The following is a 15020-nucleotide window of genomic DNA, read 5'->3' on the forward strand; positions in this document are numbered from 1 at the left end:
TTATCGAACTAAACAAATGTCATCACATAAGTGAAATTAACATGAGTTATGTTAAGCTTAACGAAAATAATTAATACTTTGCAATGTGATAAATTAAAATTATAATTTCTAAATAAATGAGTTATGTATTCACTTTTAATGTTGATATGTCTTGAGTAGGGTTATTTCAAAAATAAATACTTTCAGAAGAAAAAAAAATGGATGAAAGATTGAATCTTGCATGAATCCAAAGTCCTAGAAGTTACTTTTTTTTTTTATACATTTCACAATTACAAGAAAGCATGACAGTGAAAAAGGTTCTTTGGAGAAAGCAACGTAGGAAAAAAAAATAAAAATTAGTTGTAATAATGTAATGATAGCTTTCTTTGTCCTTTTCTTTTTCTTTTTCTTCTTCTTCTTCACCTTCAATCTTCCCCTTTCTCTTCTTTTGGTGCCGCTTCACACTCTCTTTGTCAAACCATCAAATACACGTAGCCAATACATAACACACACGTTCAGCTCCTCATAGTTCCTGTTGCCAATGGTTTGCCACACAGAGTAAACAAAAGAAGGGACATTGAAAAGCACAGGATTCTCAATTATCCTTTGTTTTCTTTTGTTTCCACAATAATATCAGGTGAGTCATTTATCTCCACATTAGTTTTTTTTTTCATACCCTTTTTCCTCTTTATTTGGTTAGGTTATAGTGTAATCACCTCATAATTTTTCCTTAATTTCTGGAGTTTTCAGGCTTGGATTGATCTGTGGGATTGTTTTGATTCATGCTGAGGTACGTTTAAGTTTGAATGATGATAAATTTCCCTTCTTTTTTTTTCATTTTTTGAGGGAACTGGTGTTGGTCGGTCTTTGGATCTTATTTGGGTACCTTTTTTGTCTGTTCATGCTTGATCAATCAAAACAGGTTTTAATTAGGGGGAGTTGTCAAAGGAGAGAGACAGAGAGGGGAAGATGGGATCAGAAATTGGAACCAAAATAAGGAAAGTTGTTGTAATTTCAATCAGAGGTGGTTTCAGATCAGCTTGCAATCATCCATTCCTTTTGGGGTTTTTGTGTTTCTTGCTTTTGTTGTACAGATCTTTTCCTTTTCTATTTTCTGTTTTGGTCTCTGCATCTCCTGTTTTGGTCTGCACTGCTATTCTGCTCGGGACCCTTCTTAGTTTTGGGCAGCCAAATGTGCCTGAAGTTGAAAAGGAAGAGAAAGTTACTCATAGCTTATCATCCTTCCAAGCTGGGTTTTCGGAGGGGGAGACTGTTTTTTCTGACAGAGATGAGAACTACTTTGTGAAGGGGTATTCACAAAATAAGAGTGATGTGGAAGAGAGGGGCATTGAGGAAGCAAGTTTGGTTGCTGAGAGGGATAATAGGACAGAAGAAGATCAAGACTTGCGTTCTGAATTGCCCCCAGATGATGTAGACTTGCTGGATATTCAGCCTGAGAAGAAAAATACTGGGGAAGTGGAAGGGGAAAGGGAACTCCACAGTTTTGAGTTGGGAAAGAATAAGGAAATTCATGAAGAGAACCTGACTTCTGAAGCTGTTTCAAGTGATGAAGAAGCTATTGAGAAGCAATATGTCTTGGTTCAGAAAATGGATGATGATACTTTTGAATTTGAAAATGAGAAACCTCCAAGAGATCACGTGGACTTTTCTGCTAGCTCATCTTGGAAACAGGTGGAAAATGATGATGATGATGGTGATGATAATGTCTCGGTGGAGTCAGGTTCTGATGGGGCTGAAAGCTCTTCACCAGATGCTTCCATGGCTGACATAATTCCAATACTTGATGAACTCCACCCACTACTAGACCTAGATGCTCCACAACCAGCTCATGTGTCCCGTGATGGTTCTGATGCTGAATCTGAGAAGTCTCAGAATAGTGACGATGACAGTGTTGAATCAGATGATGATACTGAAAACCCTGGTGATGTGGAAGATGATGGTATTGATGAACCCGATGATGAAGAGGAAGAAGAAGCTGCAGGTGGCAAAGAAGATGAAAGTAAATCTGCCATTAAATGGACAGAGGATGACCAAAAGAACCTCATGGATCTGGGAAATCTAGAGCTGGAAAGGAACACGCGGTTGGAGAATCTTATTGCCAGGAGAAGACAAAGGAGATTGATATCTGAGAAGAATCTAATAGACTTAGACTTTGCTGATATTCCCAGTAATGTTGCACCTATTGCTACAGCCAGGCGTAATCCATTTGATTTCCCTGATGACTCCTTTGCTGCCATGGGATTACCACCCATTCCTGGATCTGCTCCTTCTATTCTACAACCTAGACGAAACCCTTTTGATATTCCCTATGACTCAAATGAAGAAAAACCTGATCTTAAGGGGGACAGTTTTCAACAAGAGTTTACAGTGTTTCATCAAAAAGATGCCCTTTTTCGGCGGCATGAAAGTTTCAGCGTAGGACCTTCAGTACTGGGGCTATCCAGGCAAGAGAGGTATGATTGGAAACCTGTCTTTGTATCCGAAAGGATGGCTCCAGAGGGAACAAGTTATTCTTCATTTCACAGGCAATCAAGTGAAGTAAGTGATTCAAAGTTGAGCTCTGTTCCAGATACTGAATCTTTGAGTTCAATTGATCAAGATGACAGGAAATTCAGTGAGCAGGACTTGTCTCAAGAAAATGAATTGGTATCTAACATGGATAATGCTTCTGATGTTGTTGAACATGGAAGCCAAAGCTCTGAAGAAAATGATTCTGTGGAGATGATACAAATTGAGGAGAGCAATGTTCGCCATGATGAAGTTGAGATAGTGCTGGGTGGGGTGGAAAATCCTTCTGAGATGGCGTTTTATCCTGAAACAGGAGAGGTTGAAATTCATGAACAATTTAATGCAGGGGAAACACATTTGAGAAGAGAACCAGGTGACGAGGAGAGCGACAGCCACAGCAGCAGATCAAGCCATTCTTCACTATCAGAAGTAATTGACAGCATGCCAGATGAGAAAATAGAGAGTTTGCAAGAAGGAGATGATCATGTCTCTGAATATGGAATTTCAACTCAAGCTTCAGTGCAGGAATCTAACTTGCAGCATGTTAGTAGTAGTGAGGTGGAAGATAATCACCATGTAGAACCTGTTTATGATTCTAGTCCCCAGGCTTCTGAAACACTCCAATCATTTCCTTCACTATCTTCTCATGATTCTGCTTTGGAGTTTTCCGAGAGGGCAATGCCTCCTGCTTCAGTGGAAACTGCTAATGTGGCAGATAAGGAGTTGGATGTTCATGATCAAACACAGGAAAGTAATACTTCTGATCATGATAAAACTCAAGCAGCCTCTTCCGAACATCACGTGGAAGCCCAAAATGCATTGACGTCTGAGAAATCTGAAGATGTGTATGTTGTGGCGAATGAGTTATCTGCAGCGAATACATCTACAGTTGCTGAGCCTCAGGTTATCCCTGTTTCTGTGGATGCAAATTTGTCTTCAGATATGGGATCAATAACCGGTGTGATTAATTCAGGCCTAGTACATGGTCAGGATGTAGCCGACCACATACATGCTGATTCTGAAATTCTTCACCAAGACAATATAAATTCTGTAGATTCAGATTCTGAAAAGTCACATATATCAGATAATGAATCTCTGGAGGAAAGTGCACTGCCCAACGAAATATCGAGATCTTTTAGTGCAAATGTGTCTGTGTTAGTCCAAGATGCAGATGAAATGTTGGATTCTGGGGCTTCAGATGCCCACCATATATCTTCTGATGGTTCCTTTATGCCTGCCCAACTGGATTTGCAACTTTCACCAGCAGCAGGGCCAGCACCAGTGGATCATCCTAGTCCACCTTCTGAAGAAAGCGGACATACAGAAAAAATTTCATCAAATAATGCTGGCATATATCAGATTCAGCAGGATAAAGCCTTGACAAGTTCTGTGGAACAAGGTGAAGCCAATATCTATGAAGATTTGGATAAGAATGTGGTTGTTTTCACTTCTGACAGTCAACATGAAAGTGATGAAAAGCCTTCTTCTAACATGGAGAATCATAAATCAATCTCCGATAAATCAGTTGTTGAACCATCTTTTAGTGATCATGATGAAAGTCAGGTAAGTGACATGACAATCTATGCCTCCATTATCTGAGTAATTTATCTTCCAAACTTCTTTTTCTTTAAGGGTCCATTTATTTATCAAGGAAAATTACTTGATGATGTCCTAAAAGGAAATAGTGGTGTTTTTTATTTTAATTTTGAGGACATGCTATTGATAATATTCTCAATGCTTACGAAATTCAAATGGGATTTGGAATTCTACTTATCTGTACTTGCCATTAAATCATAGAATTGTTTCGGGGGCAATAAGTGCTTACTTCCGATAACATCTGCATCCCAAAGAAATTTCTATACTACAGACTTTCCACTTTGGGGGGAGAAAAAGATCTTATCTTCTTAACATATATTCAGAATCTACACATAGCACTGATGCCCTGTCACAACTTTTGTAGGATATAAACAAGCTGTAATTTTGAACCCAAAAGGGTAGTATATATAAATAAACGTGTTATATTTTTTACGTTTCAATTAATTTGATGTGCATGTCCTCTGCAAAAAGAAAAAGTTATAAAATATTTGCCCATTCTAAAAAATGCTAAAGAAAAAAAAAATTGTATTAATAGCTATTTTCCCTTTTTTTACGACATTGAGATATTAAATATGGTAGAGTTAGCTCTATTTTTTTCCATTCAAATTTAAAGAATGGACAATTGAATACCCTTCAATAAGTAAATAGATCCCAAACATGTAAAACGCAATTACTGTTCGATTTTTTTTTTTCTGTGATTCCCAGAAGTCAGAAGGAGAATGAGATGTCAAACACATAGGATGTTTAGTAAGAATATATATGTGAAGTTCAGTTTCATTGTACAAGTGATAGAATATTTTCTTTCCAAATTGTAATTGTTTGAATGATGTATTCTATGACTATTTCTGCAAACATGATGGATGTACGTGAATAATTTGTTCCGTTCTTTTGACTTTTTTTTATCTGAAGCTCATACCAGCTCTGCTGGCATTGGGTTTCTTCCACAAAAAGTGTTATTATGGATTTGAGACTCTAAATTAGCTGATTAAACTGATCATAATTTCTTTAACATTCTGCAGAGTTCTTCTGCTATCCACATTGAATCAGCACAGAGCTTTGGCAGATCCAATGATGAAACTGGAGAGTTGCATGATGCGACTCAAAAAGTTCAACCAAGCATTTCTTCTGTGACCTCAGAAAAATCCCAAAATTCTGAATTCGGGTCACCCTCTGGTGAAGTGGATTTGGAAATTGATAGGCATGGGGCAGTTGAAAGGGATACCGAACTGCTAGAAACTGCACTTGCTTCAGAAGAGAGCATGTCTCAGGTTACTGAAGAAAATAGCAATGAATTTGATGATATGAAGGAAATTGACGAAGGATTCTTGTCAGAATTGGACACTGTTGGAGACTTTCGTGTCAATGATGCTGGTGTATCACTTCGTACTGACACTGAACATGAGAAAACTGGTGATTCTCAAGTTTTTTCACTCCCTAAGGATGTAAAGATAGAAGAGATTGAACAGGGCATCCCAGTTCTTGAAGCAAGATCACTTGAAGATGTTAACCTGGCTTTTAAGCAACTTCAAGAAGGAGTGGATGTTAAAGAAGTTATCCTTCCAAGTACCATTAAGGATCAGCATGCTATTGAAGAATCTAAAGATCATCTGGAAGCTAATTCAGACCTTGAGGTTGTTGAAGCCAGATCTCTGGAAGATATTAACATTGCTTTAAAGCAAGCATCTGAAGGAAATAAAGAGGAGCTTCCAAATTCCGTGGATTTGAAAGCCACTTCAGTCAAAGTTGAAGAAAATGGAGTTGGCTCATCAAAGGTGAATGAATCCAGTTCTGAAGAAACTAACAGAACTACGGCAGATAAATCGGAAAATATACCCATCAGTGGCTCCAGTGACAAGGCAAAATCTCACAGTAGGAAATCTACTTCCAGTTCCAGCTCAAGCTCAAGCTCGAGCGATTCTGATTGATATGGTGAGAGGCCACTTTGAGCACTGAAGAAAGAATCGTAAGTTTCTCATTTATGTTGTTTTATTTATTTGTCCTTCAGTGGTGGGAATTTAGCCAATCAAGTCTTGGCTAATGGTAGTCAGTCAGGTCAGGTTTCGTAAATTTTGTTGGATTGGTTTCTTCAAGAATGAGTTTTTGGTTTTATTTCTTGAAGCGTGCAGTTTTTTGTTCAATTTTATCCCGAGTGTGAGCAATTTGGCATATACAGGGTGAGTGTTTATTTCCAACAAGTGCACATTGTGTAGTCCAAAAAGAAGAAAAGAAAGAAATTGGAGTATTGTACATTATACTTTGATTGTAGAAAGAAATGGTGAATGGACTTTGTTTATTTGTATACATCAATCAGTGCTTCTGTTTTTCTTTTCCTTTTCTTATTTGCTACTTTTTTCGTCAACAATACATCAACAATCTTTAGTTTTTGGTTCCAAGGAAAATATCGTTACATCATTAACATTTTACATAAATAACTATAATCTGGTTCCGCCTCTACTGACCAATTCAAGAAACTAGCCTTGTTAATTTTTGGATACTCTTTAGAAAATGATGAGATTCTGCCTAATATTAACTGCATCTGTTCTATTAAGTCCTATATTTTCTGACTACTCGTCGAATTAGTCTGCATCTAAAGGTAGCCACCACGTTGGATTGAGGCCTCTTTTAAAGTGTATTTTTACTGGTTTTGGTTGTAATAGTTTTTGGACCCCAATTGTTATAATTTGTAAAAGGTACAGTTTTAAAATGTTTTGGTAATTTATGGTTGTTTTCATTTGTCAGCTTCAGTTACCTCGTTCTTTTGTGAAATTATAATGATTTTATGTACTTGAAAACACTATATCGTCTGTCCACATTTTTAATGATTATAAACAGTTAATACAATTAGAAGTAATTATCCTAACAGTTATTGTGATTAAAAACAGAAAGGTAAAATAATAAGAAAATATGTAAAAAATGTAACAAACAGAATCCCCAGTAGCGCGGTGTGGCGTTTAGTAACAAAGCTTTGACAATAGTGACATGACGCCGAGGGAACCATTTTTGGACAAGATTGAAAATCGTTTTGTTTCAAATTTCTTATTCCAATCGGACCAGTTTGCTACTGTTTTAGAATTTATAATAATATTTGACAATCCGAAAGTTATAATTTACCCTTTCTCTTAAATTTCAATGTCAAAAAAGAAGAGGGATAATAATTGAAAAGATACTTAGATTTATTGCGGTTCCACGATAAATAGAAAAGAGAGAACGTTATAAGGACACCCTCACATGCAAATTTTTATGAACGAGTGTGTTTATAGAATCAGAGTAGCAAAAATCAGTTACGGAATCCAATATATTAAGAAGGCAAATGACATTACAACATGTCTTAGTTAACATTTCTTTCACTGGCTCTCTATTTTTACTGTCGATGTTTTAAACAGATGAGATATTTCTCCTAATAATATTACTATGTATTGTGACTAAGGAACTACAGCATTAATTTCTGGAAAGACCAGCTACAGCTTTTGTTTCTTGTTTGGTGGCCCGGAAGAAGTCTCAACCTGCAAACACATTCGAAAATTGCACAATTAAATAGAATACCAGGGGCTTTTCTCTGGAAAGCTACTGCTTCATGAAATTTTCCTAGGACTTAATTTTTTTATTCCACATTCATGCAAATATATAACTTTTAATTTTTATCATATAATATTTTTCTATGATTATCCCTTTGATGACCAATTCTGTGTTTTTTGTCCATCTATCTTACTGTAATAGAAACACTTGTGTTGTGTGCATGTCAGACGAAGCTATGTAAGCACTTTTGCGAAGAAAATTAACCAGAAGGATAAAAGAGGATTTAGACATTATAAGGATTGAGAACAAACAATTAAAATGCTACAACTCTCCCAGAATATAATGTTATAATATAGGTTTAAACCCTTATTTAGTCCTTGTATTTGTGTGTCAATCTCAAGTGGGTCTTCATTTTTTTTCCGGTCTCAATGGAGTCCATAAATTTGTAAAAATGAGTCAATTAAGCCCTCTTCGTTAAGTTATCATCGACGTCATCTAATTGTGATGACGTGGTGCACACTTAAAATGATGATGTGCCAGTATTATATTACGTGAATTTTTTTAGGTGAAGCTAGCCGCCACAACAGTGTCATTCCCCACCATCCTCGCCGTCATGGCCAACCACCATGCTCATCTCGTTGGACAACCATCCTTCATCACGCGCCACCACCCACCAATGAATCACGCGTCACTGCCTATCCTTCTCTTGTCGCCAATGTCGCGAGCGACGCAACATCCACCATAAACACCCAGAATCACAAGCAATCTCATCGCTCCACCATGAACCACGAGCGCTGCCATCACCACAGTCTCGCCACCACCAAACCCTAGCACAGTGTCACCATCACCTCGCGCAACCATCACCTCCTCGCGCAATTCACCTGCAACCCAAATCGCAACGGCGAAATCTTCTTCTTCACCATCACGTCGCACCTTCATTACCAACCCAGAATTACGAAGAACCCTAAAACCCCAACCTCTCCAATCTCTATGCGCTGCCTCCATTCAAACCTACAACCAAGACAACACAAAAGATCTAGGAAAAGCCCCAGATCAAAACCCTAAGTCGCGATTTTCAATTCGCATATCAATTCGTCCAGAACCGAGCAAGGACACGAAACGCGCAAAAGGGTCGATGTATCTCAGGCCAAATGGCAAGAACACACACACTTGAAGAACTCCACCTGAAATTCTCTCAGTAGGTTGATGTCGACCCAGCTCCACAGCCCCAATGGCAAGAACAGAAGAAGCCCAAAGAAAGCAAAGGAACCCCACTTTCCAAAAATCCATTCTTTTTTCTTTTTTTGTCACCCAGATACTCCTTGATCCGATTAACATAGGTGGTGTCTGCAACTGCAAAGAAAGGGAGATGAAATTATAAGGCAAAAGAAGAAGTCACAAGGGAAAGTGGTTGTGAGAGATTTTTTCGCAATGGAAGAAAGGGATGTGTGTTCTTCCCAGCAACAATGAGAGAGACTGAGAGAGATACGAAAATATTATTTGAGGACCAAAAGAGAGTGAATTTGCTTTGAAGAAATAAGGACAAAGGGTTTTCCTTAGTGAAAGAAACAGTAAGAAAAATGGGTTATTGCTGAAGATTGTGCAGCGACGGTGGTGGGTGGCGGCTGGAGAAGAGGCCGCCACAGCCTGTGGGGCGATTCTGAGAGGGTTTCCGGTGGCAGTAGAAAAAGTATAAAAATTTAACACGCGTGGAATTGTTGATTGTACAACACATCACCCATTCAGTTTAATATACAATGCCACGCCATATTAAAAAAAAAATACAGCTCAGCACAGTTAGACGACGTCAGTGATAACTTAACGAAGAGGGCTTAATTGGCTCATTTTTACAAGTTTATGGATCCGATTGAGACCGAAAAAAAACGAGGACCCACTTGAGATTGGCACACAAATACGAGGACCAAATGAGGGTTTAAACCTATAATGTACTGAAAAGTAAACCATAAGATACTATGAAAAGTTCAACGGGGACCTAAATTTCTGCCAACTTCAAAGTATAAAATTCATCATAAATATAAGAAAAAATTCTTACAGTATTCAGTTGTTCCCTGATGTATGTCAAGGATCTCAGCATAGCTTCAAGAGTATCCCTTGTGAGAAAAAACTTCACCTCTGTTTCACCTGATGGAGATTTGCTGTAATCATGCAGCTACAAACGAAAGTAGATATCACAAGGAAATCCTTCGTAGTATCACAAAGGTACATCACAACAACAGCCAAAAGAAGACATTGCAGGTACATTTCAGCACTTCATAATATCTAACCGCGTTAACAAAATTGTAGTGAATCCTTCTAAAAGCAGATTTTGATTCATAATTACTACGCTTAATTCATAACACTCTTCGTTACCTTGAGGCTGATTATAGCCACTCTATTCGCAGGGGATGATGTTCCACGGTTCTCCATGGTCCACGTCATTGATTTGAGGCAAGGAAGGCTTTCCTACCATGTTATTTTAATTTTTTTACAATAAAAAACAAACTAAATTCAGTAAATAGCCAAAAGAAAAGGGGAAGCAGGAGGAAAGTGTTACTTGCAAGGATATTTATATTTTACAGTAAGAGAGACTCAATTTAGATAATAAAGAAAATGGGTCTAAAGTAAATAATCACTAAAATTAATGAGCAGTACTGATATTCCTAAGTTCATCCTAGGTCATTTGGAACAAAAATCAGTGCACAACTTTTCCTCACATTCACTAAGTAAGCGCATTTAAAAATATCAAACCATTCATATTTCAAATGTGCATTGCAGTTCTAAGTTATCAGGAGTCTAAGCAATCGAGCGTCAAATGCATACGTCTATCATTAAAAATCTAAACCACCAAATGAAAATCGAACGTTCCACATTTTATTTCTACAGGTCAGACTTAAAACAGGCATTCAAATTCTGTATCATCAATTTTACATCAACGAAGTCGCTACACGAATTTCAAGACAACTGACCGCACTGAATCCAGTTCCTTACCAAGTCATCACAAGAAGCAACAGCATCACACTGGAAGCTGGGCGACGCCGTTTCGGAATATGCACGATTGAGCGGGGCAACAGAACCGGGGTCATGCCGCGGCCAGAGCAGAGAAGGAGAAACATTCGCCGTACCCTTGAATTGCAGCGACGCGTCCTCCTTCCATTGATCACAGTTTTTCCTCAACGAGGAGAGGAGATTGGTTCGCAGTTGCTGTGGAAGGTCGGGAGGAAAGAGCTTCAAGACGTCGTTGTGGTGGTCGGGGCGAGCGAGGTTGTAGCGCGCGCATTTTCTGAGGAGGGAGCGGAGGCACGCCAAGACCTGCGAGAGATAGGTGAGGTGATAGTAGAAATGAGGGAATTGGCGGTGAAATTGGTGAAGTGAGAGGGTTACTTACGGGGTCCAGTTGAGAGAGTGAAGAGAGGCGGAGGAGGGATTGGAAGCGAGTCTTGTCGGAGAGGGGAAGACCGGTGTTGCGCGTGGACCAGAGGGTGCAGAGGATGCGGTTCAGTGATTCTTCTGATTCTATGTGCGTTAGGTTGTGAAGTTCCTGCAGCACTTCACTCTCCTCCATCTGCTACACCGCTGCTTCCTCCACACAGATCAACATAGGTTTCTTCCTTCCTCCTCCTTGCTTCAATTCACTTCTAAACTGTACCGTATTCTCCACCAATTATTCGGGTTAGTTACTTTTCATGAATGGAAATAAAAATTAAATAAAAGAGAGAGGGATGAAAAGAAAATAAATAAACGCAAAGTTAAGTTATTATTATAAGTACCTAAGTATGTTTTTAGTACTTATATATGAAATTAGAATTAGTTTATTTATAAAATTTATTTGTATACGTGGAATATCCTTCTAATAGGACGTTAAATTTTGGCTTAATATTTATTTTCTTCACTATTGTTTTTTTAGTTTTGTTTAAAATAGTTGTCAACTTTTTGGATATTTAAAGTGATCCCAAATTTTATAATTTTTGTTCAATTTAGTTTTTTACTCTAAGCGTGTCTAAATAGTTAATCATATAGTATCCACATGAGTTATTAGTAAATATTGTGGCTATCAGACCATCTCATCTTTTTCCAACATTCTTGACTCCATCCTTGTAGTATTCCTAATCATTAAACTCTCCCTTCCTGTCACTATGTCGTCACAACGTACCATCATCTTCTTCCTCATACCATTACTACTGCTAGATAGTCAACATCTTCTTCGAACAAGCCGTAAATCGCAGATTTGAAACCTCACAAACAACTTGTGAAAAACCCTAAATTACGCACCAGATTGCAAGAACCTCCACGACCAACCACCCAAACCAAATGCGAAGCCACCAACAGTGCAACCACAAATCACTGCAGAAACCTCTATCAGCCACCACTTCCTCACATTACCAACCGAAGTCATGGTGAAACCCTAACGACCCATTTTGAGCCTCTCCACACAAAGCCCCATTGCGAGTTCGAATCTGCAACGTAGAAAGCTAGAAACCACAAATTGCAAATGAAACACAACATCTCCATTATCGTAAATCGAATCAACCACAACAAGGCATCATCTCGTGAATCATCATCTCAATCACCACAAATTCGCACAGTCGTGAAACTCAACTCGTGAATCATCATCTCAATCAACCATGGAAACGTTAAGAACCACGAAACTCTTACATCATCCACCTTCAAACACAAGCCCCAAATCAGATAAAAGAATTTTGAATCAAATTGCAGCAATGAGAAATCCACCTTCATCGTCATGGAAAGCCAAATCATGAACTAGAAAACCTCACTCACATCACTGTCATACGCAATCATGTGGAACACATCTTTCACTCACGGGCCACGTGGATACCATGTTGTTAACGATTTAGATGCTCTCAAGGAAAATGGTTAAATTGAACAAAAATTGTGATAACTTTAAATTCTCGAAAAAGTCAAAGACCACTTTAAACAAAGTAGATGAAAATAGGGACCAAAATAGGTATTAAGCCTTAAATTTTTTCTATAAAATATTTATAAAAAATTGTTGAACAGATTAAAAAGTTAAACACTGACATGACACGTGTAATTTAAAAAAATATTTTTTTTTTATTTTTCTTTTCTTTTACATGTTTTTCTTTTTTTTACTTTCTTTCTTTCATCTTCTTCCTAGCTAACACTAAGGATCACCTCCTTTGTCCAACCAACCCACTACCAACAATGCTAATCGTATTTGGAACACTCATTGGTGTCACCGGTACGAATCTCTCCTTTTTCTTCTTCACCACCTACGAGAGATCCAATCATCCATTGATTTTCCAAACTCCTTCCACACAATTAAAATAAAAACTTAACATATCTCATGTGTATTAAGTTTCAACTTCCTTCAAAAGCATCAATTTTTGTATTTATTTGCAATACAATGTCTCGACACAACAATTGACGAGTCATAAAATTACCAATTTGCGACATAATGATATCATATGTGAAGGACAAGTTACACATAATAAATTGCATAAAGTAATCACATAATTGTTATTCAATGTAAGTTTCCAATTCTACATAAATGAAAGTAGTCTCAAAGCTAAATAACAATAACTATGATTCTTAGGGGTGGACAAAATTAACTTAATTGTAGTGAATTATCGATTAATTGTACTATATTGAATTAAGAAAACTGAACTATTTACAATAAAAATTGAATTACACTATTTTATAGTTCAGTTTTAGAAAATCGAACCTCTAAAGTTATAATTCAATTAATTTCTCAATAAATTAAAACTATTCATTTTATACTTTTTACTTGTTTGAGAGTCTGTAAATTTACACTTTTGTTTAACTATTATCGATTAGACCAAACCTTGGTAATCAAAACTGACTTTTTGAATTTAGGTAATTTTAGGTAAGGGTCGACTTAGTCAAATTTCGGTTGGGACTAACTTAATCGAGTTTTAGCTATGCTCGACTTGGCCAAATTCAGACAATTTTTTGTTAAAGCTGACTCAGTTAAATTCGATCGATTTTTGATCAGGATCGTCTCGACCATTCATGATCATCCCAGATGAATTCCGTTGATTTTCACCAACGTCGACTCAGTTAAATTTTATCAATTTCGATTGGGACCAACTCGACTAAATTTTACGGCACTGTCAATATAATTCGACCAATTAAAATTTCGGTTGAAAATTTACTTTTACAAATTTTAAAAAAATATAAATGACTAAATTTTATATAGAAAGTTAATCAATTTTTATATTGTTATATTGATTCTATACATCTTATATGAAGTTTGAAATACATATAATAAATTTGACTTATTATAATGATTTTTTACATATATGTCGTTTTACAACTATTATAAAAAAATTTATAGAACCGTTATAAAATATCTTATCTACATTAATGCGTCTAAAGTAAATTTTAAATCTATTTTATTTATAGTAATTAATTAGACTAATTTAATTAATAAGTCAATAATTAAATTTAAAAAATTTATCACGAATATATATATATATATATATATATATATATATATATATATATATATAATGGTTAAATCGTTTTATTTTATATCCATCTTATTTCCATTTAATTTACATTCCGAAGTCCCTTATAACACTAACCCACTATTTATTATCTAACTACAATTACCATTTTTTTTATTTATTATTTAATCATTGTTATCAATTGTTATTATTTATTTATTTCATTTGAATATACAGTCACACGATATCTCTTTTCATATATATACGTCAGAGAATTTGGATATATGTTTAAATAAAGAATTTTTAAAGAATATTTTCGTTTATATATACAAAAAATTGGAAATTTGTTTTAATAAAGAATAATTTAGTTTATATACCAGAATTTGGAATTCTCTTTTTTACAAAGCATTTTAAAAGATAATTTACTCTCTAGTACCTTTAAAATGTTAGAAATTCTTATAATTTAAAAACATTTTTAAATATTTTGAGTGATAGAATTTAAATTAACAGAGCAACAATTTAGATTTAACTGTACTCAGTTTTTAGATTAAAAGTACATATAAGTTGAACTATTTTTTTTTTCTTCAGAAAATAATAATTGAGTTATTTTCTTAATAATACTACAAACAAAGTGAAATTTTAAGGGAGAAAAACTGAAAACTTAACTGTTACCTCAATTTTAACTACAATCAACATTCCTCATTTATTTTTTTATTTTTTTCATTTTTCCCAATTATCTGATATTTATGTAAATAAATTTGAATTTTAAAATCTCAATTTTTTATACATATAATTAATTCATAAGGTTAAGAATTAAATTTTATTCCAAACTTAAAAATATATTATTTTGCTTTATAAACAATATTTAAAATAAACATAATTTTAAATATGAGAATTTTCAGGTAAAATTGTTTTAGATATAAAGAAAACTAAAATCTCATCAGAAAATAATAA

General features: G+C 35.8%; 2 protein-coding genes across 3 annotated transcripts; one reads left to right on the forward strand and one right to left on the reverse strand.

Annotated features, from left to right (window-relative positions):
- Nucleotides 1-385: 385 nt before the first annotated feature.
- On the forward strand, nucleotides 386-6405 carry LOC124819735 (uncharacterized). Of its 2 annotated transcripts, none has more exons than XM_088116654.1 (4): nucleotides 386-616; nucleotides 723-769; nucleotides 902-4071; nucleotides 5124-6405. In XM_088116654.1, the coding sequence occupies exons 3-4, from the start codon at nucleotides 949-951 to the stop codon at nucleotides 6027-6029; spliced, it is 4029 nt and encodes a 1342-aa protein (XP_087972780.1). In that variant the 5' UTR covers nucleotides 386-616; nucleotides 723-769; nucleotides 902-948; the 3' UTR covers nucleotides 6030-6405. The 2 variants fall into 2 exon arrangements, with proteins under 2 accessions (XP_087972780.1, XP_087972779.1); XM_088116653.1 differs by having other exon boundaries at nucleotides 730-769.
- A 980-nt stretch (nucleotides 6406-7385) lies between these two features.
- On the reverse strand, nucleotides 7386-11297 carry LOC124819741 (uncharacterized). Its single transcript, XM_047291309.2, has 5 exons — nucleotides 11006-11297; nucleotides 10609-10929; nucleotides 9991-10083; nucleotides 9674-9790; nucleotides 7386-7607 (listed from the first exon to the last, which is right to left on the reverse strand). The coding sequence occupies exons 1-5, from the start codon at nucleotides 11180-11182 to the stop codon at nucleotides 7563-7565; spliced, it is 753 nt and encodes a 250-aa protein (XP_047147265.1). The 5' UTR covers nucleotides 11183-11297; the 3' UTR covers nucleotides 7386-7562.
- Nucleotides 11298-15020: the final 3723 nt, after the last annotated feature.

This window comes from Vigna umbellata, chromosome 5, assembly GCF_029865625.1.
Source record: "Vigna umbellata cultivar VRB3 chromosome 5, Vumbellata_1.0, whole genome shotgun sequence".
In the NCBI taxonomy this organism is placed as follows: domain Eukaryota; kingdom Viridiplantae; phylum Streptophyta; class Magnoliopsida; order Fabales; family Fabaceae; genus Vigna; species Vigna umbellata.

Bases quoted from the DNA above. Each gene is read 5' to 3' on its own strand.
- LOC124819741 (XM_047291309.2), bottom strand. From the start codon at position 11,182: ATGGAGGAGAGTGAAGTGCTGCAGGAACTTCACAACCTAACGCACATA. The intron at 10,930-11,005 runs GTAAGTAACCCT...TATCTCTCGCAG, and splicing joins CACTCTCTCAACTGGACCCC to GTCTTGGCGTGCCTCCGCTC. The intron at 7,608-9,673 runs GTAAGAATTTTT...ATGTGTTTGCAG, and splicing joins TCAGGGAACAACTGAATACT to GTTGAGACTTCTTCCGGGCC.
- LOC124819735 (XM_088116654.1), top strand. From the start codon at position 949: ATGGGATCAGAAATTGGAACCAAAATAAGGAAAGTTGTTGTAATTTCA. The intron at 4,072-5,123 runs GTAAGTGACATG...AACATTCTGCAG, and splicing joins GTGATCATGATGAAAGTCAG to AGTTCTTCTGCTATCCACAT.